The 27,218-nt window shown below is 30.0% G+C and overlaps 2 protein-coding genes across 10 annotated transcripts; both read right to left on the bottom strand.

Moving 5' to 3' along the window:
- Positions 1–13,762: 13,762 nt before the first annotated feature.
- On the bottom strand, positions 13,763–16,453 carry LOC118045294 (uncharacterized). Its single transcript, XM_035053894.2, has 5 exons — positions 16,279–16,453; positions 15,537–15,634; positions 15,310–15,465; positions 14,788–14,944; positions 13,763–13,963 (listed from the first exon to the last, which is right to left on the bottom strand). Exons 2-4 carry the CDS (start codon positions 15,570–15,572, stop codon positions 14,789–14,791), a joined length of 348 nt encoding a protein of 115 aa, XP_034909785.2. The 5' UTR covers positions 15,573–15,634; positions 16,279–16,453; the 3' UTR covers positions 13,763–13,963; position 14,788.
- Positions 16,454–22,361: 5,908 nt separating this feature from the next.
- LOC118045287 (uncharacterized) lies at positions 22,362–26,513 on the bottom strand. Of its 9 annotated transcripts, none has more exons than XM_073407237.1 (9): positions 26,209–26,512; positions 25,995–26,052; positions 25,135–25,230; positions 24,739–24,895; positions 24,518–24,612; positions 23,932–24,089; positions 23,619–23,837; positions 23,028–23,266; positions 22,362–22,548 (listed from the first exon to the last, which is right to left on the bottom strand). In XM_073407237.1, exons 2-8 carry the CDS (start codon positions 26,023–26,025, stop codon positions 23,060–23,062), a joined length of 963 nt encoding a protein of 320 aa, XP_073263338.1. In that variant the 5' UTR covers positions 26,026–26,052; positions 26,209–26,512; the 3' UTR covers positions 22,362–22,548; positions 23,028–23,059. The 9 variants fall into 9 exon arrangements, with proteins under 9 accessions (XP_073263338.1, XP_073263336.1, XP_073263337.1 ...); XM_073407235.1 differs by having other exon boundaries at positions 25,135–25,233; XM_073407236.1 differs by having other exon boundaries at positions 26,171–26,512.
- Positions 26,514–27,218: the final 705 nt, after the last annotated feature.

Consider the following 27,218-nt stretch of genomic DNA (forward strand, 5'->3'; position numbering starts at 1 on the left):
TAAGGTATCTTATAATATTAAACTTGTTATTATAAAACATGCTTTAGTTAAGGAGTTATTGATACTTCAAGTGCAAAATGATGATATAAAACCTTGATAAACATGCACTTTTAAGTACTAATCATGCATAAACCACAGTAAATTATCGGCCGTGGAACAGGTGTTCACCATCAAGTCAGATCACGGGTTGAGTGAGGCTGGGTATGACACAACTATGTTCTATTTAATTGTGATGAGCTGATACCATTTATTCAGTAAGTCTATATATGTGTAATACTAATTAAACTTTGTCATAATATATACTGGATTAATTATATATTGTAATATCATACACTCATTATCACTTGCAGGCAACATCGACAATATTTGCTCTCCAATAACTCGCAGCTAACCGAATCCCATATCTTTCAATTACAAGATGAACAATTTGCCACATGGTTCAGAACACATGTAAGCACTATCACAAACTCATTCTAACGTATGCATGTCATTACGAGATTCTCGTTCATTTACCGTGTATTGATGTACATTTCATTCAGAATCCGTCGGTATATCACAGAGAGTTCGAAATTAATTACGCGAAATGCCACCAACACCGATGAAATTACCGACGGCTTCATCGACGCATACACCGACGGATTATAGTCCGTCGGTATCTTACAGAGAGTTCGAAAATATTTACAACAAAATGCCACAATCAGCAACGGGTATACCGACGGATTCTAGTCCGTCGGTATCTCACAGAGAGTTCGAAAATATTTACAACAAAATACCATAATCAGCGACGGGACTACCGACGGATTCTAATCCGTCGGTATCTCACAGAGAGTTCGAAAATATTACAACAAAATGCCACAATCAGCGACGGGGTCTATACCGACGGAATTGTCCGTCGGTATTTTGGTCGGTCACACATATTACCGACGGACCGCGCGATTTCCAAAGTGTGTGAATTATGCGCCTCTGACTTGTCAGATTACCGACGGGAATCACCGACGGACTGCGAAAAAAATGGAGGGCTTTTAAAAATTCGGGGCGAAATTCAAAAAATACCGACGGATTTTTGACCGGTTACCGACGGAATTTTTTACCTTTTACCGACGGAATTAATTCCGTCGGTGATTCCGTCGGTAAAAATGACCTATAAGTTCCAGCCCCCGCCGCTTCCCCTTATTTTTTCTTCTTCTCCCCGCCGCTTCGCTTCTCCTCCGTTTTTCACCTAAGATTTTTCATTTTTCCCCTCAATCCTTAAACACTTTCACCTTTAATCTCTAGCAAGATTTGGTGTTGTAAATCTTCATCATATTAAAAGGTATGTGTTTTTTTCTAATTTCATTTTATTATTTTATTTTTTGTTGTTTTTATTTTTTGTTGTTTTGGTGTTTTTTGTTGCAATGTAGATAAAAGTTTTGAATTTGACACATTATTAAAGGTATGTATATTTCGTTCCTTTTCTTGATGGTAGGTTTTTTTTTAATTTTTGAATATTTTTTGTGTTGTGTTGTGTTGTTAGAATTGTTATTAGTTAATTTAACTTAGAATTAGTTAAAGTTGAATATTTGAATTTTTTTGAATTTGTTGAATATTTTGTTAATTTAATTGTTAGTCTATATTTTTTTTAATTTATTGAATATAATTTATTGTTGTATTGCCTATATAATTATTGATTAATTTATTGAATTAATATTGTTAATGTTGAATTTACCTTAGAATTAATAATTGCGTTTGTTGGAATAATTATCGATTTCCAATTTAATTTATTTACTTTAATTTATTTTTAGTTGTTTTTATTTTTGTTGTTTTGGTGTTTTGGTGTTTTTTTTGGTAATGTAGATAAAGTTTTGAATTTGTCACATTATTAAGGTATGTATATTTCGTTCCTTTTATTGATGTAGGTTTTTTTTTGAATTTTTTGAATATTTTTTATTGTTTTGTTGTCATAATTATAATGATTAATTTGTTGAATTATAATTGTTAATGTTGAATTATAATGATTAATTTGTTGAAGTATAATTTGTTGAATTTATTGAATTTATTTTTTGTCATATTTTTTTATTGTTTTTGAATATAATTATTGATTAATTTGTTGAATTATAATTGTTAATGTTGAATTGTAATGATTTAATTTGTTGAATTATAATTTGTTGAATTTATTGAATTTATTTTTTGTCATATTTTTTATTGTTTTGAATATAATTATTGATTAATTTGTGAATTGTAATTGTTAACGTTGAATTTATCTTAGGATTAATAGTTGAATATGTTGGAATAATTAGTATAGATTGGTTCAATTGGTTGTGGCTATTGTTAATATTTGCAGGTTTGTGGATTTGGGTAGTATCCAGTATAGGGGAGTGCTGCCGATTTTTTTTTAACATTTGAATTTTTATTATACAATTATTAATATAAAATTGTTTAGATGCGCAGAATGAAAACCAGAGCTGGTCGTTCACGTCCAGTCGAATCAAGTTCGCCTAGCAGCGATGATGATGTTTCCTTAGGTGCCTCTCAAGAAGAGGCATCTACACCACCTGCGTCGTCAACCGATGCTGCCTCTTCCAGTGATGTTTCATATCGCAGAAGCGGAATCAATTTACCCGCCAGTAAGAGGCACAGTGGAAGGACGATCTTTCAATGTAAGTTTGTTAAGGTTTTATTTTATATATATATAAAAACAAATTTAAAACATAATTTATGAAGTAATTACAAATTAATTTCATTTCTTTTCAGGTTCACAAACATTGAGGCCGCCCGAGTAATATCATCGGCATTTAAAGCGTCGATGGAGATTCCATTGTTTCAATGGAGTCGGATATCCAGACATCCTAAATGGATGCCTCAAATCAATGCATGGTTTCGTAGATTTGAGGTTCGTGTTAATATATAATTTTCAGCTTATTTCTAATAAATTCTAGCTATAATTGTAAATAAATTATTAACATTTTAAAAAATTATTTTTTTATATACAGCATCGATTCTACTGGGATGATGAACATGACACTGTTGTGAGGAGGGTGTGGGAAAATCACGCGGAAATTAGGTAACATCGAAAACAATACAACTTCTTTTTACATAATTATTTATGTTTCGAAATGTAATTTTTTCATGCGTGAATTAGGTTGCGTGATTTTTGGTATGACACCCAGAAAAAAGCAAAAAAAACAGCGAGGGATAAGGGGTTCCAAGGCTGGAACGATGTTGCGGTTTGGAGGGATTTCAAACCAATATACATCCCGGAAGATATATGGCCGCACTATCTTCAGCACGTGACGTCTGAGCGGTTTACTCGACGCTCACAGTCCGGTGCTGGCAACCAGAATCGGCCAATTCATGGCTCGGTGACAACGCACACCGGCGGCTCCGTTCCGTTTTCTGCACATGCAAAACGGATGGTAAGATTAATTTAAATGAAATATATCGTTCAATTAATTTGTTGTTAATACATTTTTTTCATTATAGGCTACGTCTCTTGGACGTCAGCCGAGCCCTATGGAGCTGTTTGTGGAGACGCACATGTGAAGTCATGACCGCCAAAAAGGGACGCAACAGTTCGTTGACAACCGTGCTCAACATTTTGTGGTATGTTTGTTCAACCATTTTATTTTGTAAGTTATTATTATGTTTATTGAATTGAATATGATGATTTTTTTTTTCAGGAAACCTATAATAATCGGTTGAGGGAGAGATATGGGGACGATCCATCGACCCATCCGGAATTCAATCCGGATTTGTGGATGGAGGCTGGATCGTCAGGTGGACCCGATAAAAATCGGGTTTACGGGCTCTCCAACACTACCGCGGCCAACTTGCGGTCGACCGGTACTGCTTCAACCGCTGGGAGCTCCCAATCTGTATCGAGCTCCCAATCTAAGGAGTTTGTGGCCTTGCAGCAAAGGTGCGACCACCTATCAGAGGCATACACACAACTCAAAGAAGAGCAAAGATTGGCGAACGAACAACACAGAGCAGAGTCTGAACAATAAAGAGCGGCCTATGAAGAGCTTCGACAAATGGTCATGAACATGACACAAGGTGGAACATGTGCGCCTAATCCTTTTTGGCCGCCTAACCCCCATCCTCCTCCTCCTCCTCCTCCTCCTCCACCTTTATATTAATTTTTAATAAACATTATTTACATTTAAAATTTTGTTTAATGTTTTTTTGAAACACATTCATTTTGTAATGAATATTATTTCACTTTGAGTTTTTGTTGCTTAATATAAATTTTATTTGCATAATTGGTTTGTATTACCATTAATTTATATTATTTTTTCAAAATAATTAAAAAAAACAATTACACAGGGATTTACCGACGGAAAAACTCCGTCGGAATTCGACAGTGCCTGCCACCGTCACCGACCATCACCGACGGAACAAATCCGTCGGTATAAATTTACCGACGTATTTACCAATGGACATATTCGGTCGGTATAAAATATCACCGACACTTTTCCCGACGGAGTTAGTCCGTCGGTATTTTTATAACACCAACGGAAAATATTCCGTCGGTATATGCCAAGCGGGAAACTTTTTTTTTTTTGGCGCGCATGGTCCATCGGTAAAAGTTTTTTTTGTATTTCCAACCGATATAGCGACGAAATGTGGAATCACCGACAAAAGGTATTCCGACGGGAGTATTCCGTCGGTAATATAGTCGGTAAATACTTTACCGATGAAAGTTCTATCACACACCGACGGAATATTTCCGTAGGTAAAACTGTGAAATCTTGTAGTGTTTTAAGATGTTTAGAAATGTAGTAATAATTATTTTTTAAAATGTTTTTTTATTCATGAATGTATCTTTACAATATTTATCATTCATTGTTTTCTACAAAATCAAAAGAGAAAGTAAGATATTTTTGTTATGATCATTTTAATTTTGATAAATTAAAAAAATTATATCAAAAGAATATGGTGAACAGTCAATTTCAAGTTTGTGAAGAATGTATATTTGGTAGAGAGCAAGTGATCGGAGATTATTCATTTTAATATTTGTGGGTCATAGTGAAGATAAAAATATATTAAGTAATATACTATATATTATATTAATATAGTTATTATATTATATTATATTATATTATAACATATATTAACTGTTTTTTTTTCTTTTAAAGGCGTGGGGAAGCTACTGTAGCTTCCCCATGCCTTTTACTTATTTTATTATTAATATATTATATTAATATAATTATTATATTATATTATATTATAACATATATTAATTGTTTTTTTTTTTATTTTAATAATTTTTTTTGTTTGAATTAGTTTGTTAATGTTAATTTTTTTTTATTTAGATATCAGACTTTTATGACATAGATTCCAGGTTTCATGGCTTAACCTGGTTTAACGGGTTAACCTGGAATTTTTTTCTTTTTAATTAATTTTTTTTCATTTAATTTAGTTTATTAATGTTAAATTTCTTTCTATTTAATTATGACTTTCATGACACGTATCCCGGGCTTGACTGGTTAACTTGGTTTGGCGGGTTAACCTAGTTAATTATAGGTAAACCTGTCAATTTTTTTTTCCTATTTAGTTATCAAACTTTCTTAATATGGAACTCAGGTTTGATAGCTTAACCTAGTTTGACGGGCTAACCCAAAATTATTTTTCTTTTTAATTAATTTTTTTGTTTAGTTTAGTTTGTTAATGTAAAATTTCTTTTTATTTAATTATCAGACTTTAATGACATGTATCCCGGGCTTAACAGGTTAACTTGGTTTGACGGGTTAACCCTGTTAATTCTGGGTAAACCCGTCAATTTTTATTTAGTTATCAAACTTTCATGACGCGAATCTTAGGTTTGACGGGTTAACCTGGTTTGAAGATTTACCCAGTTAATTTAATTTTTTTTCTTTTTCTTCATTAGTTTTTTTCTTCCTATTGATTTTTTTTCTTTGGTTTTTTTCTTTTTAATTAATCAATTTAATTATCACACTTTTATGACACGACCTTTTAGCCAGACCCACATCCAATGCTCTTGGGTCCGGTGTTGCAACCAGACTCATTTAAACTTAAGTCATGTAACTTTAATATTATTATTAATATTATAAATATTATTTTAGGGTCAAACGCTGCAACCAAACCCAAGATTTTTGGGTATAACTTTGAAGAAAGACCTAAGACTTTTAATTTTTTATGTTAAAAAAATTAACCCGCAGCATCACGCGGGTAATGTGACTATTATAATCATCTAAATATTGTAGTTAAAAATTTTGTTTTTTTTAGGGCTGGTTAACCACCTCAAACTTGTTAGTTCTGAATTACAACTTTTAATTCACTTCGAGGTGTTTAGAAATGTGAATAGCTATTATTTTTTAATATATATTTTTTAAAAGTATATTAAAATAATATTATTTTTAAAATTATTTTTGATATTAGTATATTAAGATGATTTAAAAATATATAAAAAATTAATCTGATATTAAAATTTTTTAATTTTTTTTAAAATATTTTTAAAACACAAAAATAAACAAATTCGAAACTTACAACACATAAATAATTAAGCATTACACCACAATGATTCAAGGGATATTTGAGAGTGTAACAATAATTACTTTTTAAATTGTTTTTTATTCGGAATTATATCAATATATATATATATATATATATATTTAAAAAATTATTTTTGATATCATTACATCAAAATAATATGAAAAATATTAAAAAATATATTAATTTAAAATAAATAAAAATTTAAATTTAATTTTTTTCAAATTTTTTTTAATTAAAACGCAAAAGTAAACATACTAATTCTTACATGTGCCATAAATCGCCAATATCATCTTAAGAGGCAAAAAAAAAAAAAAAAAAAGGCAACGATTAGATTGTTGTTCCGAGTATCACTTAGCACTGCTCCAAAACTATCACAAGCGACGTCAACCGTCATCTCTAAAACTTTTATGTTGAGTTAGCTGAAATTGCTTCATGATTGTAACTTAAATTTTAATCATGGAATCCTCAATTATATATAATGATTTTTTTTCAAGCATCAATCATACTTTTTCTACTTCTCTCCTTCTTTCTCTTCCAGCACAATACAAATAATTGATAGCTAAGAGGGACATAGAAATTAGAAATATAAAACTGTACAGAATGGAGCAAAAAAAAACTTCGTGAGTACCTTCGAGGCTCCCTTCTTGGTGGCCCAAAATCAATACATAGTAATTATATGATTGTTGAGATATTAGTTAAAATTCTAGTTTTAGAAAGAAAAATCTAATAAAAAAAAAAATTATGTTTAGAATGCTTTTAATTATATACAAAGTTTATATATAAAAAAACTATCCCTAAATCAACTTCATTAAAACAAAATTAAAATTATTAAAAAGACTCTAAAAACAAGTTGCCAATAAAGAAAAGAGTAAAATCATTGGTGCTGTTAAACAATCGTTTGCAAGTTATGGAAAACAAAAAGAAAATATAACATTAGGGGCATATTTTATTCCAAGAACAACTCATGGTGCTAAAAAATCTCTCCAAAGTTGTTGGAAAAACAAAGAAGCTATCGAACGATGTGATCTTGCTATAGCAAAATGAATGATTGATGCATGTGTACCATTCAATGCTGCAAACTCTGTTTGTTATCAGCATGCTATAGACGATATAACAGCCATGGGTCATGGTTATAAATGACCAAATTTCCATGCTCTTCATGGTTATTACCTAGCAAAGGTGGTTGATGAAGTGAAGATTTTTGTTGAGAGTTATCGAGAAACTTGGAAGAAGACCGGTTGCACATTAATGGCTGATGGATGGACAGATCAAAAGAGGAGAAATTTAATTAATTTCTTAGTATATTGCCTTAAAGGAACTATTTTTTTTTAAATAGTAGATGCATCAGAGGCCTCAAAGACTGCTGTGTTGTTGCATAAATTGTTTAGAGAGGTTGTTTTATTTGTTGGGCTTGAAAATATTATACATATGGTGACTGATAATGTTTCTAATTATGTTGTTGTTTACAAGTTGTTGGTGGAAGAATTTCCTTCAATATTTTGGTTTTCATGTGCTGCTCATTGCATCAACCTCATACTCCAAGATGTTGGTAAGCTACAATTAGTTTGTTCTGTTGTTGATCATGCTTCTAGTATTACAAAGTATATTTATAATCATTTTTATCCACTATATTTGATGAGGAAGTTCACTAGAGGGAAAGAAATACTTCGACCTGCTGCTACTCGCTTTGCTACTAATTTCATAACTTTGCAAAGCATTTTAGTACACAAAGATAATTTGAGAGCTATGGGGACATCTAGAGAATGGGTCTCCTCTGCTTGTGCTAAAGATAGCAAAGGAAAAAGGTTTGTTGATAGTGTATTGAACTCTACGTTTTGGGAAGAATGTGTATCAATTGTACTAATGACCAAACCATTGGTTCGAGTTCTACGAATTGTTGATAGTGATGATAGACCTGCTATGGGATATTTATATGAGGTATATTATTATTTTCATATTAAAAGTAATTTAAAAATATTATCTTGATATAATCTAACTTATTAATTTTGTATATAGATGAATGGTGGATGTTGTATGGAACTTGTGCTCCAAATCTCCAAAAGCTAGCTATACAAGTTTTAAGTCAAACTTGTATTTCTTTAGGATGCGAGAGGAATTGGAGTATTTTTTAGCACATCCACTCTAAGAAGAGAAATCGATTGGAGCATCACAGACTTAATGACCTAGTTTATGTCCACTATAATTTGAGATTAAAACAAAAGTATTTTCTTTTCTCTAATTCTTCAAAAGCTATTTATATTATTACATAGCATCGTTAATACTTATATTGTGTACCTTAACTTTAATTTTGTAGAAATTATTGGAAAGAATGGAATTATGATCCAATTAATTTTGAGGCATTTTATGACACTGAAAATTTGATAGTAGAAGATGATCCATCATCTTTAACAACTAAAGAAGTAGAGATCTTTCGTCGTGATTTATCAACCATGGCTATTCAAGATACTTTAAATGAAGGTAATGGAAGATTTGATCTTTCACTTTGTGTCATGATTATAATGTTTATTGATTAAGTATGTTTCAATTGTAAATTTGATAAATATAAATGAGATTGAAAATGACTGTGATGATGAAGATACAAAGAGCATGATGATGTTTCAATAGGCATTAATGAGGTTGGCTCAATTCCATTGGTATTTGATTCAAATTTTGCTCCTATGGACACTGAAGAAGTCAATGCCTATATTCAACCAAAGTAAAGATGTTGTGTAGAAAAAATATGGTTATTCCAATGAGGTCTTGTATTTTACCGTTCTTTTTTTTTTTTAAATTATATTAATGTTAAGTGTTCAACATATTCTAAAATTTTTTGTTTTCTTTATGCAACTGAAGATGTTGATTTATGGATTCTAATGCAAAATGGAGTTAAAATGTTGATTTATGGATTTTAATGCAAACTAGAGTTGAATGTTGACACTTTATATCTATTATGTTGAATTATATATATCTAGAACAACTTGTTATTTTATTATCCTTATCTTTAAATTATGTTAAATGTTTGTTTATTTGAAGATAAATGCACTTTCTAATCTATTGATGCTAATTAATTATGCTAGTACATATGTTAATGTGATATTTTCTTGTTAATTATGCTAGCATATATATTAATGTGATATTTTATGTCAAAAAAACCATATTAATGTGTGTTTTTGTTCTTGACCAGGGTTGACCCGGGTCAACCCACAAGACCCATGACCCAGTCATTTTACCGGGTCAACTACCGGGTCGGGTCTGATAACTATGTATAAAAGAGGTTTTTAAATTATAATTCAAACAACGTGTTTATTTAATTATTATTATTATTATTATTTTATTAACATAGGTGTATGTACATGGTTGCGTGTATCTTAACTAATTTAAGATACTAAAGTTAAAAAACCATGTAAACTTTCAATGACCTTAAGATTTCTGAAATTCAAACCGGTGACCTTTAGAGAACAAACCTAGAGCTTAATCAGTTAAACTATACCTTTAAGGTTTAAACAACATATTTATTTTTGTGATTTGAGAGTTTTTTAAAAAAAATAATTCTCATTTAAGTTATTATATATATATATATATTTTCAAAATTTTTAATGTGATTTAAAAAATAAATTTAAAAAAAAATAATAAAATATTATTTCAATATATTTTAAAAAAACACACTAATGCATGCTCATAATGAAATTAAAATAACCAATCCGGCCGAAAGAATTCATCAACTCATAATGAGATAAAATTTTATCACATGGGATGGCTTGAAGACCCAGCAGAGACTTGAAAGATAAAATTATTAACTATTTCATTCTAACAGCTTGACTCTCTCTCTTCTTCTTCTTTTTTTTTTTTTTGATGAAATAATTGATAGATTATAATCAATATCTATAAAAGATTATTTTTTAAAAGTTTAGAGACTCTCCAATATATATATATATATATATATATATATATATATATATATATAAAGTAATGCTATTTTTAGAAAAAAAAAACCATAAAAATATATATACGCCATTTGTAGTAGAGAAAAATTGAACCTCTTATGCAGGGGCTTATATTAGTTTTTTTTATAGCTTTTGAGGTCCCCTTTCTTCGTGCAAAGGAAAAAAGATTCCTATCTTAGCCAAATATCTCTGTTTTGTAAGGATAAAATATCTCCGACTGTGAATCCTGTGGTTTATCAGACCCGTATAAGCTTGGATTCAACACTTAGCTAGGTTCAAGGATAGCGGGTTTGACGGTTCACAATGTGCTCAATGCTTTGCTGAGCCCAAAAATGATGAGTTTGACAACTTGTTTGATTTGTATATGTCCGGGCTAAGTGTTTGGACGAGTCTGAAGACGATAGGTCTATCAATTCTCTAGACCCATATAAATCCGAGCTTAGCACTTAACTGAGTCAAGAGATAATGAATCTAATAATCTACTTGACCCACACATAAATGTAATTTAATAAGTTATGAGTAATTAATTCTTATTAATCTTGAATTAATTTTGTTTCATTAAAATTCAAATATAATGAATTATCAGTAATTAATTATATTTAAAAATAAAAAGCGAAGAAGCTTCAATCTTAGAAGTTGGATAGAATTTTAGAAGAAGAAAAAGAAATAGAAAAATTATATTCTGTTTGCTCTTGTGCTCTCTATCCTCCCGTTTTAGGTTCCATTATTATAGAGGAAATTTAAGTAAGTTTTATAGTTCATAAACCTAAATGCATTCTTTAGATGTATTATTATTGAAATCTTGTTGCACTGATATCATTTGCACATACTGATAGACAATTCAGCTTTAATAGTAATAGGTAAAATCCGCAACATCTTTCTTCCTATCTTGGTTTTGATCTAAAATTTATAATTCTACAAATAAGTATTGATGCAACTGGAGCGAAAAATAACAAGGTTTAATATAAATCAAAACTTTAAAATTTAAGAATATAATAAGTATAGAGATATATTAAAAATATTTAATTTTTATTCATGCAGATTTTTCACTTGCTAAAGTACATCCTTTTATATAAAAAAAAAATCTTAAAAACCCTATTATCAACTAATAAAAAAAAGTGGAAAAATTATTCCCTTTAAATTGAAAAAACTAGAATAATAACATTGAATAGAAAAATAATAAAATTCTTAACCTGAAAAATAATAATTAAAAAATATTTATTTTTAAAAAAACTCTTATAATGGTTTTCATAGGTTGGATGAAACTCATACTCGAATCCAAGTTGTTCATAAAGTAAAACTTTATCAATCAAAAACTGTAATCTATTATGAAAACACCTATCATAACATTCTTTGAGCAAAACTTTTTTATTGAAAAACTCAATGATCTTTTTATGTATAGGCACTTAATATTTTTGTGTAGCTTACCGTATCATGAGTTTCAAACACTTTTCTTTTCAATGACAACATAAAATAATTTACCATTAGGAATTGTTGGGTTTTAATACCACCTACCACAACTCTGATAACCATCGAAAGACATCTATAATATTTAATTTTTATTATCAAAGTCTCACATGTCAGAAGCCTAGTATAAACCCTCTATATAAAAATAAAAAATAAAATACAATGCCTTATTAATATTTTTTTTTTATAAAAAAATTATTCTTCTCAAATAGTAAAACTAGAAAAACCTAATAATAATAAAAGTGTATTTGAAAATGTGGTTACGTTACTTTTCACTCAGAAATGCATTAAAATATATATTTTTTATTTTAAAAAAATTATTTTTGATATCAGCATATCAAAACAATCTAAAAACACTAAAAAATATTAATTTTAAGCAAAAAAAACATTTGAAATTTTTTAAAAATACGGGTTGGACTATGTTCCCAAACGGTCCCTAAATAAAAAACAAAAAAAAATCTAAACTAAAGTGGAAGAAATAAAAATACTAAAAAATATATATTTGTTTTTCTAAAAAAAACCCTCCATCAAATACTGTATACTTATCTTTTGTTTAATATATTAGTTATGAAATACATTTTATTGATTTTACTAAACAAGTTGCTAACAAAATTGATCTTATAAAATAATACTACAAAAAATACAGTGTTTAATGATGAACCCTCGAGAATTACGAGAGAGAAAATGTGAAAGCTCGTTCCCATATAATTTATTTAAATGCATCGTGATGAGTTTTCGATAAGAAAATTGACGCCCACAACTTCATTTAATTAATAGTGTCACATGAGGATGAGGGTAGCAATGAACAAAAAGCTTGAATGACAGCCACCAAGGTGTCTAAAACTGTAAATACACCAAAAACTGAGGATCTACATATAACAAAATGTGTCGCAGAAAACCATGGGCGGTTGTCCGTGGTATTGCTAAGTGAAGGCCTAGACTTTTTGTTTTGCTTTCGGATTTGGATTTGGATTTTGATTATAAATAGTTTGGAATCCTACTAGTTGTTATTTTTTTAAAAAAAATATTAATATATTAAAATAATAAAAACTCATAACAAAATTAATTTAAAATAAAAAATTCAAATATTTTAAAAACATTTTTTTAAATGAAAAAACAAACTCATTCTTAACACATTAACAATAAAAAATAACCAACCCTAAAAAATAAATAAATAAAAAATACCCAACCATAGATTGTAATCAATTTACACAACTAATTAAACAAATGAGGTGAGATCCATTATAAATTCTCTTACAAATCTAATCAATTAAGCTCATGCAATTAATATTTATAAAAAAGTAGTAATACAAGTTTATTTTTTAAAATATTTTTTATTTAAAAATACATTAAAATAATATATTTTTATTTTTTAAAAATTATTTTTAATATCAATAAATAAATAAAAATATAAGAATACAAGAGAAACACTTTGAGCACCCTTCAATCTATTCATCATCCCAGATTCTATCCTGGTTCTCATCACCACCATACAGGATGATATATATACCACATCCCCTCTTTTGACAATCTCTTAAATCTCAGAAAGGGCTTTTTCATGAAGCTTACTTGTAATCTCTACCAAATCGCCAAATCCACATCAGAATTATACGGGATCTCTCTGTATTAGTTCTTTCAATGCTAAAGCTTGAACCCTTTTACACGACTAAAAAAATATACTCCAAAAAACGCATTGAATTTAACATTACTCCAGCCATTTGCACAACACCGATCAGCCTGATCCCTCTTTTCTCTCTCTCTCTCTCTCTCTCTCTCTCTCTCTCTATATATATATATATATATATATATATATATATATATATATATATATATATATATATATATATCACAAGTATATATGCTACTGATCAAGGCAGCTTTTTAATTGAAACAAACACACACAACTTATTAAAATCCCAATTTAAAGATACCAATCAAACTTCCAAACTGTCAGTGCAAAAGCAATTTAAAAAGATAAAAAGTACATTTAAAGATACCAATCACTTCATTCTCCTCTCTGACCAGTACTCAACATGATCACTGATAAATCACCAGCAAGGCTGCAATTATCAAATGATAAACCTGTATTAGTGCATTGATTTTTCCTTGAAGCAAATATTATAGATCATTGTTTTTCTTTTGAGGCATGGTAATACAGGCTTCAGTAAGAACAAATCTAAACTAAATCCATTAGCCCTCACAATCTAAAAGATAAAAAGTACAGGGAGATTCAGAAAAACAAATCAAGCAAACTAATTAATTTATTTTCATAATTTTGATTCTTGATTTATCATAAATTTATCATTCTTAATCTCACAATTAATTATTCGAAGCATTTTATTTTTTAAATTGAAACAATACATTTCAGTTTAAAGCATTTTGATATATTATTTCGGGTTGTATTGTTTATATATATATATATATTTCAACATGTATATTTTCAATTCAAATCCATAAATAAATAAATTTGAAATTATATAATTCAAATTTCAAACACAAAGTATCCAAACATATTTTAGTCTCTTTTTTGTATGTAACGTAATTATAGAGGTCGATCTAGTTTTAGAAAGCTAAAGCTCGATCGATATATATCAAGATTCATGGAGGAAGGTGAAAAAATGAGAGGAAGAAGAAAGAAGAGTAAGAGGTTGTAGATAAAGTCACCAAAATATCATTTCATTCTTCTTCCATTAACCTATATATATTACATGCATGTATAAGAAAAAAAGCAAATAATAATTTTACTACCCTTTGACTCCACATTATAATTAATCAATACTCCTAACAACATTTAATTAAATTAAGAAAGAGTGATAAAAATGTTGTTGAAACGTATTCCATATCTTATTATTCAAGAAAACATTAAATAGGTTTATATATGTACCTTAAATCTTGGCCTGATCCAGTTCATGGCCATTTTCCTTGTTCACCTCATCACGTGCATTACTTTCATTCTCTAGCACAGCATTTCTTTCCCGCAGCTGTGCATTGCTTGCTTCAAGCTCCGTATTTCTTTCTTGCAGCTGAGCATAGGACTCCATCTGCGAAAAAAATAAAAAAATAGTGTAAATATGCGTTCAACAAGCCTTCTAATGGGCAAATGTCTTCGGCTTTTGCAAGTGGACTGAGACAATAAACCCATGTTGTTGTTGTTCTGGAGCAAATAACATGACCAAACATAAAAGGGAAAAAAGAAAAATTAAAGAAAACACAATAGAAAAGAGAGTGAGAAGATCTAAATCCGTTGATAGAATACAATTGCTCGCATGGTAGATTTGATCAATCACAGAGTACCCCAGCTGTTTGCTGTGATACGGTAGAAATAATTTAGACTCGACAAATTGATGAATTGATGTTAGATAAGGGTTTCATTCTGGTGATTTGATGAAGAGAAGAAAATACTTACCAGTAGATTGGAAAGGCCTGTGGCCTTGTCAGTCAGTTCATTGTACTTGTGCTTCAAGTAGACCAAGGTTTTCTTCTGACGCTTCTGAGATTTTGTCATCCAAGCTTGTCGGTTCTTCAGGTAGGCATTTTCCCTCACCAAGGAGGTGTTTGCCTTCTGCACAATGATTGCGAAAAATGATCAATTACGTATCAATACAGGGAGGCACATAATGTTTAAATCATCACCTTATATTTTGCAATATGCTTGTTCATGCAAGTCATTCTTTTCCTCACGTTTTTTATCAGAGCAGGATTCAAGGATGTGTTCTCGTTAATGACAGCACCTGCATGCAGTTTCCAAGGTGAGCTGTGTTCAGAATCAAGAAGAAGAAATAAAATTAAAAGATCGAGCCTAGTACAATCACTTGGCCTTGTAACCCAAAAGGTCCAACAAAAGTGATTGGACTCTTTTCTACCCAGATAGTGGATTTGTGTATAGATCCAAGGTGGATTTGTGTAGTTAGTTGAAGAAAAATGCAAACCCTAAGTGGAAACCCTAAAAAAGGTAATAATTGATAATATTGAGTGCTAGAAAATCATAATTAATATCTAGCAGCTAGCCTTGAGATCAGTGAGAGAGAGAGAGAGAGAGATTTATCCTGAAAAATACATGCACAAAAACAAAAGTGCTGGCCGTAGAGGTTGATCTAATGATGAGACCAGTCGCATATATTATTCCTGCTAAGAACTTAAAATTAATAAAGTGCTTAAACAATGAAAGCACCAATCTTTTCCCTCCCTTTATTTTATTTCTCGTATGAGAAGATCTTAATCTTGAGTAAGACATCAGATGCGTTTTGATGTGATCTGAAGAAAATCGATAACATAGGTAAAGATCAACTTAAAAAGCAGTAAAAGTAGGAACGGAGCTTGATGATCAAGCAGGTGAGAGCACCACAATTATTGTGTTTATTTTCATATACACTACCTGAGCAGGTGATGGGTCGGTCGGTCCCGGAAACCGGCGGCGTCTGAGGACGAAATAACTGGCCGGTGTTCTAACCTGATCAGAGAGTACAGAAAAAATAGCCCGCAGAGGCCAAGTACAGAATGGAAAATTTAAAGGCCGGACTTATCGCAAGAAACCAGGTGACGACGAAATAAAACGCAGGGAACCGCTCGACACCGCACCATTAGCGTCTAATACCTGTCGTGAATGTAACAATTTTTTTCTTACTATTTACTAATGGGTGTTTCTTAGTTTACTGATGCTCATCATTCATTAAAGAAGGGGGGCCCGTCACATGGAGGACACAAGTGAGGCCACTCACTGGGGATATTCTAGATATTAAAGGGACATTCCTATGATTTGAAGGGGGACTCAAAGATTTGGAAGATCCACCCCCGCAATTGAAAAGCAGGTGATTTGGATCGATGTGGGTTCAAGGGAGGCTAAGCCCGACAGAATCGACCACCTAAGTATCAAATGTGACTAAGCTTAAGAAACTTGTTTCCATCATTAGCATTTGAAAAACCTCAAATTCCAAGGAAAAAAATATGAAAAATTAATGACTTAAAACCTCAATGGTTAATTAAAATTAGAAACTACTATCCCAAATTTTAAGGAGAGAAATTGTAATCAACCTGAGAAAAAAATAACTTCTTCATCCGCACAAAAAGAAGAAGAAGAAGTTGAGAAATGGTTCAAAAAAACAAATAGATATCGAGAGTAAAATGATATCAACAAATAGTTTACTTAAAAAAACAGCCTCCAAACTAAAGGGAGGACAGATTTTAGCTTACCCACTTAATTTTGCTTGTCATCCCAGCTGACGTTTCTCTCCCCCGCAGCAATTCCATCTCTGAGTTCTTGAGTTCACGAAACTTATTGCAGTACCAGATCATGCATGCTCCCTCTTGGTTTTTTACTTGCATACTTTTCCTTTCTTGCCTTCCTGCGCTTTGTCGAAGCTAGAGTAATTAATAGAGAAAGTAAAAAGATTAAAAAAAAGAGATCTGTAATTCAACTATGAGCAGGAAATGTGCTGCTTTCAGATGTGTTCATCGGCTTCCTGGATGAACCACCATCCGGTCAGCGGACTCAACTTTAAGCAAGACATAGTACAGTGAGCTCGTCTGTGGTGTTGACTGAGATGTAGCAGGGCGGAGTACTGATATGACATGCGTGATTAACATCTCATGATATCCAAGAGAACAGCTCAATTACTAGGAATTGGGAATTTCGCTTCAAGCTAAACTCCTGAGAGAGGTAAGGGAATCCAAGAGGACAGGACAATTATAAGAAATTGAAGATTTTTTTAGTTTTTGAAAAAAATTAAATTTTATTTATTTATTTCTAATTAATTTTTTTAATGTTTTAAATCATTTTAATATATCATGCTAAAAATATATTTAACAAATAAAATAAAAATTATTTTAATATATTTAAAAATCAACCACCACTAATATATATATATATATATATAATACTTTACTGTCCAATCCCTTGGCGGGGAAAAACATTATGATTAAAGAATCATTGACAAAGACGTGATATAAAAAGACAAATAGTTTTGTGGGGGGCATGCATCGGCCAGGACTTGGATAAGAGTGATTTTGGTACCGAGCTCTAAGGTATTTTTTAAAATAATTTTTATTTAAAAATATAATTGTTCTTTATTTAACAATTTGATTTAAAAAAAAAAAACTCACTTAGCATATATAGATATTTCTTTGTTTAGAATTAAAAAAAATATTTAGTGAGTTTATACAAAAAAAAAAAAAAAGGCAGAATTGAAGAAGAAAAAATTAAGTTTAATTGTTAAAGTTAACATGATGAAATTATTTCCACTGTATCTTCACAATATTTATCATTCATGTTTTTCTACAATATCAAAAGAGGAAGTATGATATTTTTGTTTCGGTCATCATAATTTTGACAAATTATAAATTCTATATCAAAAGAATATGGTGATCGGTCATTTTCAAGTTTGTAAAGAATAAATTTTTGATAAAGAGCAAGAAAGTCATTGGATATTATTCCTTTTAATATTTGTGGGTTATAGTGAAGATAAAAAAAAAAATTACCTTCATTGAATATTGTAGTTAAAAAATAATTTTTTTAGAGTTTGGTGTGAATTACAATTTTTTATTCATTTTAAAATGTTTAAAAATATAGTAATAATTATTTTTAAAATGTTTTTCATTCATAAATATATCTTTAAAATGTTTTTCATTCATAAATATATCTTTAAAATATTTATCATTCATCGTTTTCTACAAGATAAAAAAAAGAAAGTAAGATATTTTTGTTATAGTGATTTTAATTTTGACAAATTAAAAAATTTATTTCAAAAAAAATATGGTGAACAGTCAATTTCAAGTCTGTGAAGAAAGTATATTTGGCAGAGAGCAAGAAAGTCATAGGAGATTATTCATTTTAATATTTGTGGCTCATAATGAAGATAAAAAAATATATAATCATCTAAATATTGTAGTTAAAAAATTTTTTTTTTTTTTTTAGGGCTGGTTGACCACCTCAAACTTGTGCCTTCTGAATTACAATTTTTTTTATTCACTTCGAGGTTTTTAGAAATGTGAATAGCTATTATTTTTTAATATATATATATATATATTAAAGTATATTAAAATAATATTATTTTTATTTTTAAAAAATTATTTTTGATAGCATATTAAGATGATCTGAAAATACAAAAACAAATAATCTAAAATAAAAAAAATCTAATTTTTTTAAAAACACAAAAATAAACGAATTTGAAACTTACAACACATAAATAATTAAGCATTACACCACAATGACTCAAGGAATGTTTGAGAATGTGACAATGATTACTTTTCAAAGTGTTTTTTATTTAGAATTATATCAAAATATTTTTTTAAAAAATTATTTTTAATATCATTACATCAAAATAATATGAAAATATTAAAAATATATTTAATTTAAAATAAATAAAAAAATTTAATTTAATTTTTTTCAAAAATATTTTTAATTAAAACGCAAAAGTAAACATACCAATTCTTACATGTGCCATAAATCGCCAATATCATCTTAAGAGGCAAAAAAAGAAAAAAGAAAAAAAAGGCAACGATTAGATTGTTGTTCCGAGTATCACTTAGCACTCCTCCAAAACTATCACAAGCGACGTAAACCGTCATCTCTAAAAATTTTATGTTGAGTTATCTGAAATTGCTACATGATTGTAACTTAAATTTTAATCATGGAATCCTCAATTATATATAATGATTTGTTTTCAAGCATCAATCATACTTTTTCTGCTTCTCCTTCTTTCTCTTACAGCACAATACAAATAATTGATAGCTAAGAGGGACATCGAAATTAGAAATACAAAACTGTACAGAATGGAAAAAAAAAAACACTTTGTGAGTACCTTCGAGGCTCCCTTCTTGGTGGACCAAAATCAATGCATAGTGATTATATGATTGTTGAGATATTAGTTAAAATTCTAGTTTTAGAAAGAAAAATCTAATAAAAAAAATTATGTTTAGAATCCTTTTAATTATATATAGAGTTTATATAAAAAAACTATCCCTAAACCAACTTGATTATAACAAAAAAATAAATAAAAATAAAACTACTAAAAAGCCTCTAAAAACAGGTTTAGTAATTTTTTATTTTTAAAGGAGATTGAAGTCATTAATTTCATTGTGTTAAAAAATAAAATAAAAATAAAAAGATCCTCAGACGCTACTTTAAGTTTTTTCTTTTAAAGATAATTAAGGTTTTTTATTGTGTTAAAAAATATACAAAATTAATTTATTCCTGATCAATATAATAATGTTATATAAACTTAGTGAAAAAAATTATTTTGTTTTTCAGTTTATATTTTATTAACCTGTTACATGAATGGTAAAAACATTATTAATCCACGTTACAATGAATTATGATCCATAATATTTTACTATATCTATTAATGTTTTTGATAAGTGAGCAACCATTCACGGAGATACATGTTTTTAATATTGTTTTTTTTTAAAAAAAAAAAAATCATTGACGGAGACTCTACCATGAAATTAGTATTATATGACGGGTCCACCATGGTGAACTGTTAAGCACTTTCGTTTTCACATGAACTCCACAGTTTGTACTTTGTCGACATAAACACTAAGGCTCCGTTTGTTTGCAGGAAAGTGAATTTCTTTTGGAAAGTGAATTCCGGGGAAAGTGAATTCCGAGAAAGTATTTTCCGATGTTTGGTAGTGTTATGGAAAAATGAACTGGAAAACACTTTCCAGTGTTTGGTTATATCATGGAAAATAAGCTGGAAAATAACTTATTAATATTTTATTTTTCTCAAGTTTATTAAAATAATGAGGAACAAATCTTACAAATTAAAAAGTTGAATGAGAATGAAATTGAAAAAAAAATATATAATTTCATAAATTATCTCAAATAAAACAAATAATAATCAAAATAATAGGGATCAAATCTAAAAAATTAAAAAAAAATGAAAAATGAAGAAATTAAAATAATAATAATCAACATTTCATAAATTATTTCAAATAAAATAAGTAACAATCAAAAGAATGAGGATCAAATTTGATAAATAAAAAATTTCAATAAAAAAATGATAAGAAAAAAAGCAAATAGCAATTATAAAAATAAGGACCAAAGTTAATATAAAAAATAAAATTTTAAGAGATGAAATTGAAAAATAAATATTCAAAACAAAATATATATAGCAATCAAAAGTTTGAGGATCAAATTTGATATAATCAGCAAATAATGACATGTCTAAATTTTTCACAACTTCCGGAAAGTGTTTTCCCCTCAAATTTTTCAGGAAAACACTTTCCTGAAAACCAAGCCAAATTTTCCTTTTACTGGAAAGTGTTTTCCATTGACCAACTTTCCTACTGGCAAACAAACACAAGAAAGTTTGGAAAGTGCTTTCCCGGAAACCACTTTCCGGAAAACAAACACAGCTAAAAGGAAAACACTTTCCTGAAAACCAAGTCAATTTTTTTTTTTGACTAAAATTGACCGGAAAGTGTTTTCCGCTGACCGGAAAGTGTTTTCCGTTGACCAACTTTCCTAATGACAAACAAACACAGGAAAGTTTGGAAAATGGTTTCCCGGAATCTACTTTCCGGGAAACAAACAAGGCCTAATTCTTTCTTTTGCTTTCGCACTGGCTAAATAATTACAAATTGGAAGCTATTTTCAGGTCCATAAGAATCAGTGGAAAAATCGAGCTACTTTAGATAGCGTTTTGAAAGTGCGGTTGAAACCGTGTTTCTATAAAATTTTAATTTTTTTTTTATTAAAATTTAATATGATTTATACGTTTTGGATCGTTTTGATGTGCTGATGTTAAAAATAATTTTTAAAAAATAAAAAAAATCATTTACATGTATTTCGGTACAAAAAATTATTTAAAAAACAACCGCTACTACACTACCAAACATACACTGAACTAAATAAATATGAATTATTACTCAAAATCCAACACTAAAACTTTGTTATCTTACTTCTTATATGCCTTTTAAATTTTTACAAGAAATCTAAAAAAAAAAAAAATAGTAAGAGAGAGTAAATATAATAATGAAAAAAAGGGGGAGAGAGGCTAAGAAATACAAAAAGAGGCCAATCACTCTATCTCTCGGCATTGTAAGTTACAACCGAAATAAATATATATGGTTTAAAGTATTTTTTATTTGAAAATATAGTAATTTATTTATATATTAAAATCATTTAAAAATAAAAAAATAATTTAAAATAAAAATAATTAATTTTTTTAAAAAGGATGGTTTACTGCATTCTATCTTATTAAAAATTATATAGAGATTAGAGAATGACCGTATATTTTGAAACAAATTCAGAGCAATTATTAGGTTCTCAGGAATATTCTGAAAACCAGACTTAAAATATCAAATCAAATTGAGCTAATTTCCGGGTATTTTACGAATATGAATATATTTTTCTCTATTAAACTTATACTACATGAATTCATTAAAGAATTCTAGCATGCCATGGATAACAAAACAGTTCTTGTAACAAAAGACACACATACAACTTATCGAACACCAAAATGAAACAGCATCACAAACACCTGACTTGTCCATAACATAAACTGCGAATTAAGTTAAGGGGCTATCTGTCTGTGCACGTCAACCATAATTTATTACACATAAATATTCGATATATAAATTGATAAAGAAGAGGGCAGGAAGTGAACAGCCTGCGCAGGACGATAGTGAACATACTTTGTTGAAGTCCCTGTAAATATCAAATGAAAAACCTTCATTATTGATGCGTTTTTCTTAATTTGAAGCCTAAAGGTTTCCTTTCCTTTTTGTTTTTAAATCTTTCTTAGGGCAACATTGGAGAAAGTTGCCAACTAAAATTAGTATCTGTTTTCTCCTTGAGAGATCTCAAGTTCAATTCTTCTTTTTTTGTAAAAAAGTAAAAATGAATGTAATCGATGACCGCATTTCTAATAATATTCCTACCCTCAGGAACCTAAAACTGCTAGCAATAACTAGAACATGATGTTGCCTCACTCAATAATTTAAACCTTTGATTGAGTGATTCTTTGAGATAGCCAAGTTAATTAGAAAATGAGATGGGCTAACTCTCCCTCTTACCTCCACTTCGCAAGTTGGTTTTTTTTTTTTTTGTTTTTTTTAATTTATTTTTCCCTAATGTCAGAAAAAGTGTTGGATTCTCTTAAATTTAAACAACATTAACAAGGGTACCTTGTCATGAAGGAGTACTCCACGCCCCTTCATTAATGTTCGTCATTATTCATCTTGTCACACAAAGCTTCGTTTATAATCTGGAGTCTCTTGGCTTTAAGTTTCCACTTCTCAATCTCTTCGACAAGCTCGACTGTTTGCATAATGTCTGGATTATTCAATCCAGTCATTAGCAGCTCATTTTTGCGCTTAAGCCGTTTGTTTTCTTCCACAAGAACAGTAGTTTCAGAGCTAGCAACCTGTAAAAGAGTTGGAATAAATTCATCATATAAAGAGAGAATTGTTTAAAAAAACCATGTTAACCCAAAAACCTTGCTTGCTTGTAATTTTAAAATATAATTTATATTATAAATTAAGTAAAATTTATTTTAAGTTTGAATCTTGTATATATGTACAAGAATAATAAGATTTGAATTTGTAATTATTTAATTATTAAAAGATGAAAGAGCATACTTACTAGTTTCTCAAACAAAATAGTAAGTATGCTGCGTATTGCTCCTTTGTTGAAAGTATTCGTCAAATAAAATAGTTTGATTCAGTTAGATGATTGCAACGAGTAGCAGATTAGGAGAAATTAAAGAGCATACTTACTAGTTTCTCAGAAAGCACGTCCACCTTTGTGTTTTGGCCTTTAAGCTTGTTATTCAAGTGCCTAACTTCTTTCTCGAAGTAGCTAACTTTCTGTTCGAAATTCTTCAGTGTTCTTTTCATCTCAACTTCTCCATCTTTTAAGGTGGCATTGTATTTCCTTAATTCGTTGTTCTCTTTGGTAACCTTAACCAACCTTTCCTCGTTTTCTCTTCTCATTTGCTGTGCGGTATACAGAACAAGAGGGTTCAAACTAATTGTTATGGACAATAACGATACAAAATTATGGGTTGAGAGAAAATTAATGTTATTTCACCTCCTTTTTTGCCCGAGATTTCCTGTCACTCTCTTGTTTCCTTAATCTTTTCTCATGATCAGCATTGCTTATGTTTGAAGACTGAGAACTTCCTGGTATAGCCACCGGGGGAAGGTTCATCTGAGCACTAATGGAGGGATTCACCCTGTAAATAGCACCTGCAGTTCCCAGATTTAGAAGAACAAAATCTTGGTGGGAGTTGTTTGTCTTAACTTGTATTGAAACGTAAATATTAGCTACAAGGGAGTAAAACCAAAATATCTTACGTCTCATCCAAAAACTCGTAACTTTTTGCCTGAGTTTATAGCCTACTCACATTTATGTTTCCTTCCTCCCTAGCTAAGATTTTTCAAACAGCTTTTAGCTAGGTATAAATTTTATTAAACAAATGAAAAATGCATGGCTATATATTATATACAAGAACTGCCACGATGCAACAGACTCATAGCCAAGATTTTAAACTTAATGTCCTTAGGATTTCACAAAACAGTACTAAAAGTCAATTTTATCAAGGGTAGCCGAAGCCTATGTGATGATGAGCTCGCTCATTTTTCAAATAACAAGAGCAATCTAAATTTAATTATACCTTGTGGCTGATCCCACTGATGAGGGAGTTGAACATTATTCACCAATCGATGTTCCATTGCATAACTAGTAGCTGTCCCAAACGGAAGTGGGTATGCTACAGGTGGATTTAAAAGCTTAATTAGAAAAACAAAATCCTTAAAAGACATTTATATTTTTCTTAAAGAAACATAAAATCAACAAAGCATAGACTAGCTATATAATAAAAGCTTCTAGTGCTTAGCCCATGGTGATACGTTTGTGTATGTTTCATACGATGAGTGATCAGAATTCCTACCATCAGGTTGAACTGACTGGTTATGGTTTATTTGAGTGTTCACCGGTTGGAAGTGCGCATGATCGGCCGGAGCTGGCGGTGGAAACGTATTTGCTCCATGTTCTGCATTCAAGATTAATTTTGAAACTCAAATCCGAAAGAGATATCTAAAGTTTGCTCAAAGAAGAATATATGCTAGCAAAACACAAGCAGCTAAGGTTTCTGGCTAGCCAGCCTATCGTGATAAAAAACTAGCAGCTTGCACAGAAAACCATGTGAGCCCAAAAGCTTAAATTTATGAGTGAAACCTTAGAACGGTTTTGTATTAATTATAACATACTAAAATCCAAAAGCACACACACCTTCTGGCTGAGCCGAATATTGGTCCAATATGGGTATTTGATCATTCACCCATCCGTTGTTCAGTTCATCACCAGTACCACACCCGACCAAGAAGTCTTCTACAGTAAGGTTTGGTGTTAGAACATGTTAAACCCTACAAAAGATTTCAAGAACTTTCCTAGAGAGAAATGCGTGTGTGTTAAACCCTACAAAAGATTTCAAGTAGAAAGCTAGAGCTTCTTGTAGCCTACGATGATGAGCTTACAATATTTGACATTTAAAAAGTAATCAAAATGATCCATAACGTTTAGTTAGCCTATGATGATAAACTGTTACATATTATCCCTCTGCTGTAGACCCCCACATATTTACATGCTGCTAGCTTTCCTGTTCTCGAATATTTCCATGAGGCCATCCCTGACATTCTGCTTAAAAAGGTTTCTAGTTCATGCTATTAAAAATAAATAAATGAAGTCCAAAAAGTTTACTAAATGACAGAGTGCCAAGCGTATAGTAGATCTGTTTACAAATCCTAGATGAAAAGAAGAAGAAGAAATTATTCACCCAAAGTACTGATGAGTGTTAATCCATAACTGATCTGGCTGGCCTTTTCACATCAATCTAACAGAAGCATAAGAAAACTCTGTTTCTGTGTTAAAGAGATAGAGTCGAAATTCCAAGGAAGAGAACAACAACTAGGACTGGTAGACGAACATAATCAGTCATGCTATTCATAGGTAAGACCTTCATATAACAATCAATAAAGTTCTTGAACGATGAAGACTAGTCATTTCTCTCTCTTTCTCTCTCTTTCTTTTCTCTCTCTGTTTTTTTTTTTTTTTTTCCTGTATGAGAAGATTAAAAAAAGAAAAAAACTTACTTTGAGCGTCATAGAACTTTGGGCGAGACATGATTAAGATCCCCTTTTTGATTAAGATCTGCAGAAACCAGAGAACAAAACTATGGATCAAGTTGACAAAATTCCAAATGATTGTACAACGTTTCTGGTGAGGGAGATCAGGTTTTTCTGATCAAGCGGTAGTAGATATATCTTACAGAAAAATTATGAAATGGAAATTAAGCAGAACAGCTACCAGAGCTTGATTATGAGAGAGCTGAGGATGCACCCAAACTTTGATGGACTATGTAGGTTCATGAAGAGGGGGGCGTCGGCCAGTCCTAGAAACAGGCAACGTTGAAGACCAAGGGTGGTGTTCTTTCTTAGAATTCAGTGGCTAGAAAATCCAATCCGTCAATATATAATGGCAAAGGTTTATGAAATCCAAATTAAGATGGGATTACTAGATTTAGGATATCGCACGAAAGCAGGTGAGAGGGTGAGGAAGAGGTGCCCCATCCGCTCGACCTTCGCGCTACTAACGAGCTATACATCTGATTAAGATGGGTTTTTGCTGTATATTTATCGCATCCATGCTGGTAAGAAAGTAGCTGGTAAAAGCTTTTGTTGTTTGACAGGGTGCGTAGTAATACTTTGACACAAAAGTTTTTTTAAAAAAAAATTAAAAGGCCTCCCATTTTATTTGGTCCTCTGAACAATAAAGCTGCTTTTTTTTATTATTATTATTTTTTATGAAATCAAGTGTAAATCCAGTAGCAAGATTTTATTTTTAAGATTGAGATAAGTATATCAAAATAAATTATTAATCTCAAACTTCAATTAAATCAATCAATTTGAAAAGAAAAATGATGACCAAAGGAGAAAATATATTATTAAAAGATATTTTTTAAATCCTATTGTCATGTTTTTCACATATTTTTTTAATTTTAGTTCTTTCATTTTTAATTTCTTGCAAATACCAAATTTAAATCCTATTTTCATTGAATTAAATATCAATATGATATCAGAATGTTTTTCAAAAATCATGATAACTACATAGATCTACATAGAAGAGAAGTTTAAATAGATTATCAATCTCAAATTCTTAATAATATAATATTAAAAGATAAAATTAAAAAAAATTGAATAAAACAAAAGAAAAAGAAGAAGTAAGATACTATGCATAAGGAGGCTTCTAGTTATTTTTTTTTTTATCTATCATATCATTCTAAAAAAAAAAACTTTCATCTTTATTCTTTATTCATC

Source organism: Populus alba, chromosome 1 (assembly GCF_005239225.2).
Source record: "Populus alba chromosome 1, ASM523922v2, whole genome shotgun sequence".
Taxonomy (NCBI): Eukaryota; Viridiplantae; Streptophyta; class Magnoliopsida; order Malpighiales; family Salicaceae; genus Populus; species Populus alba.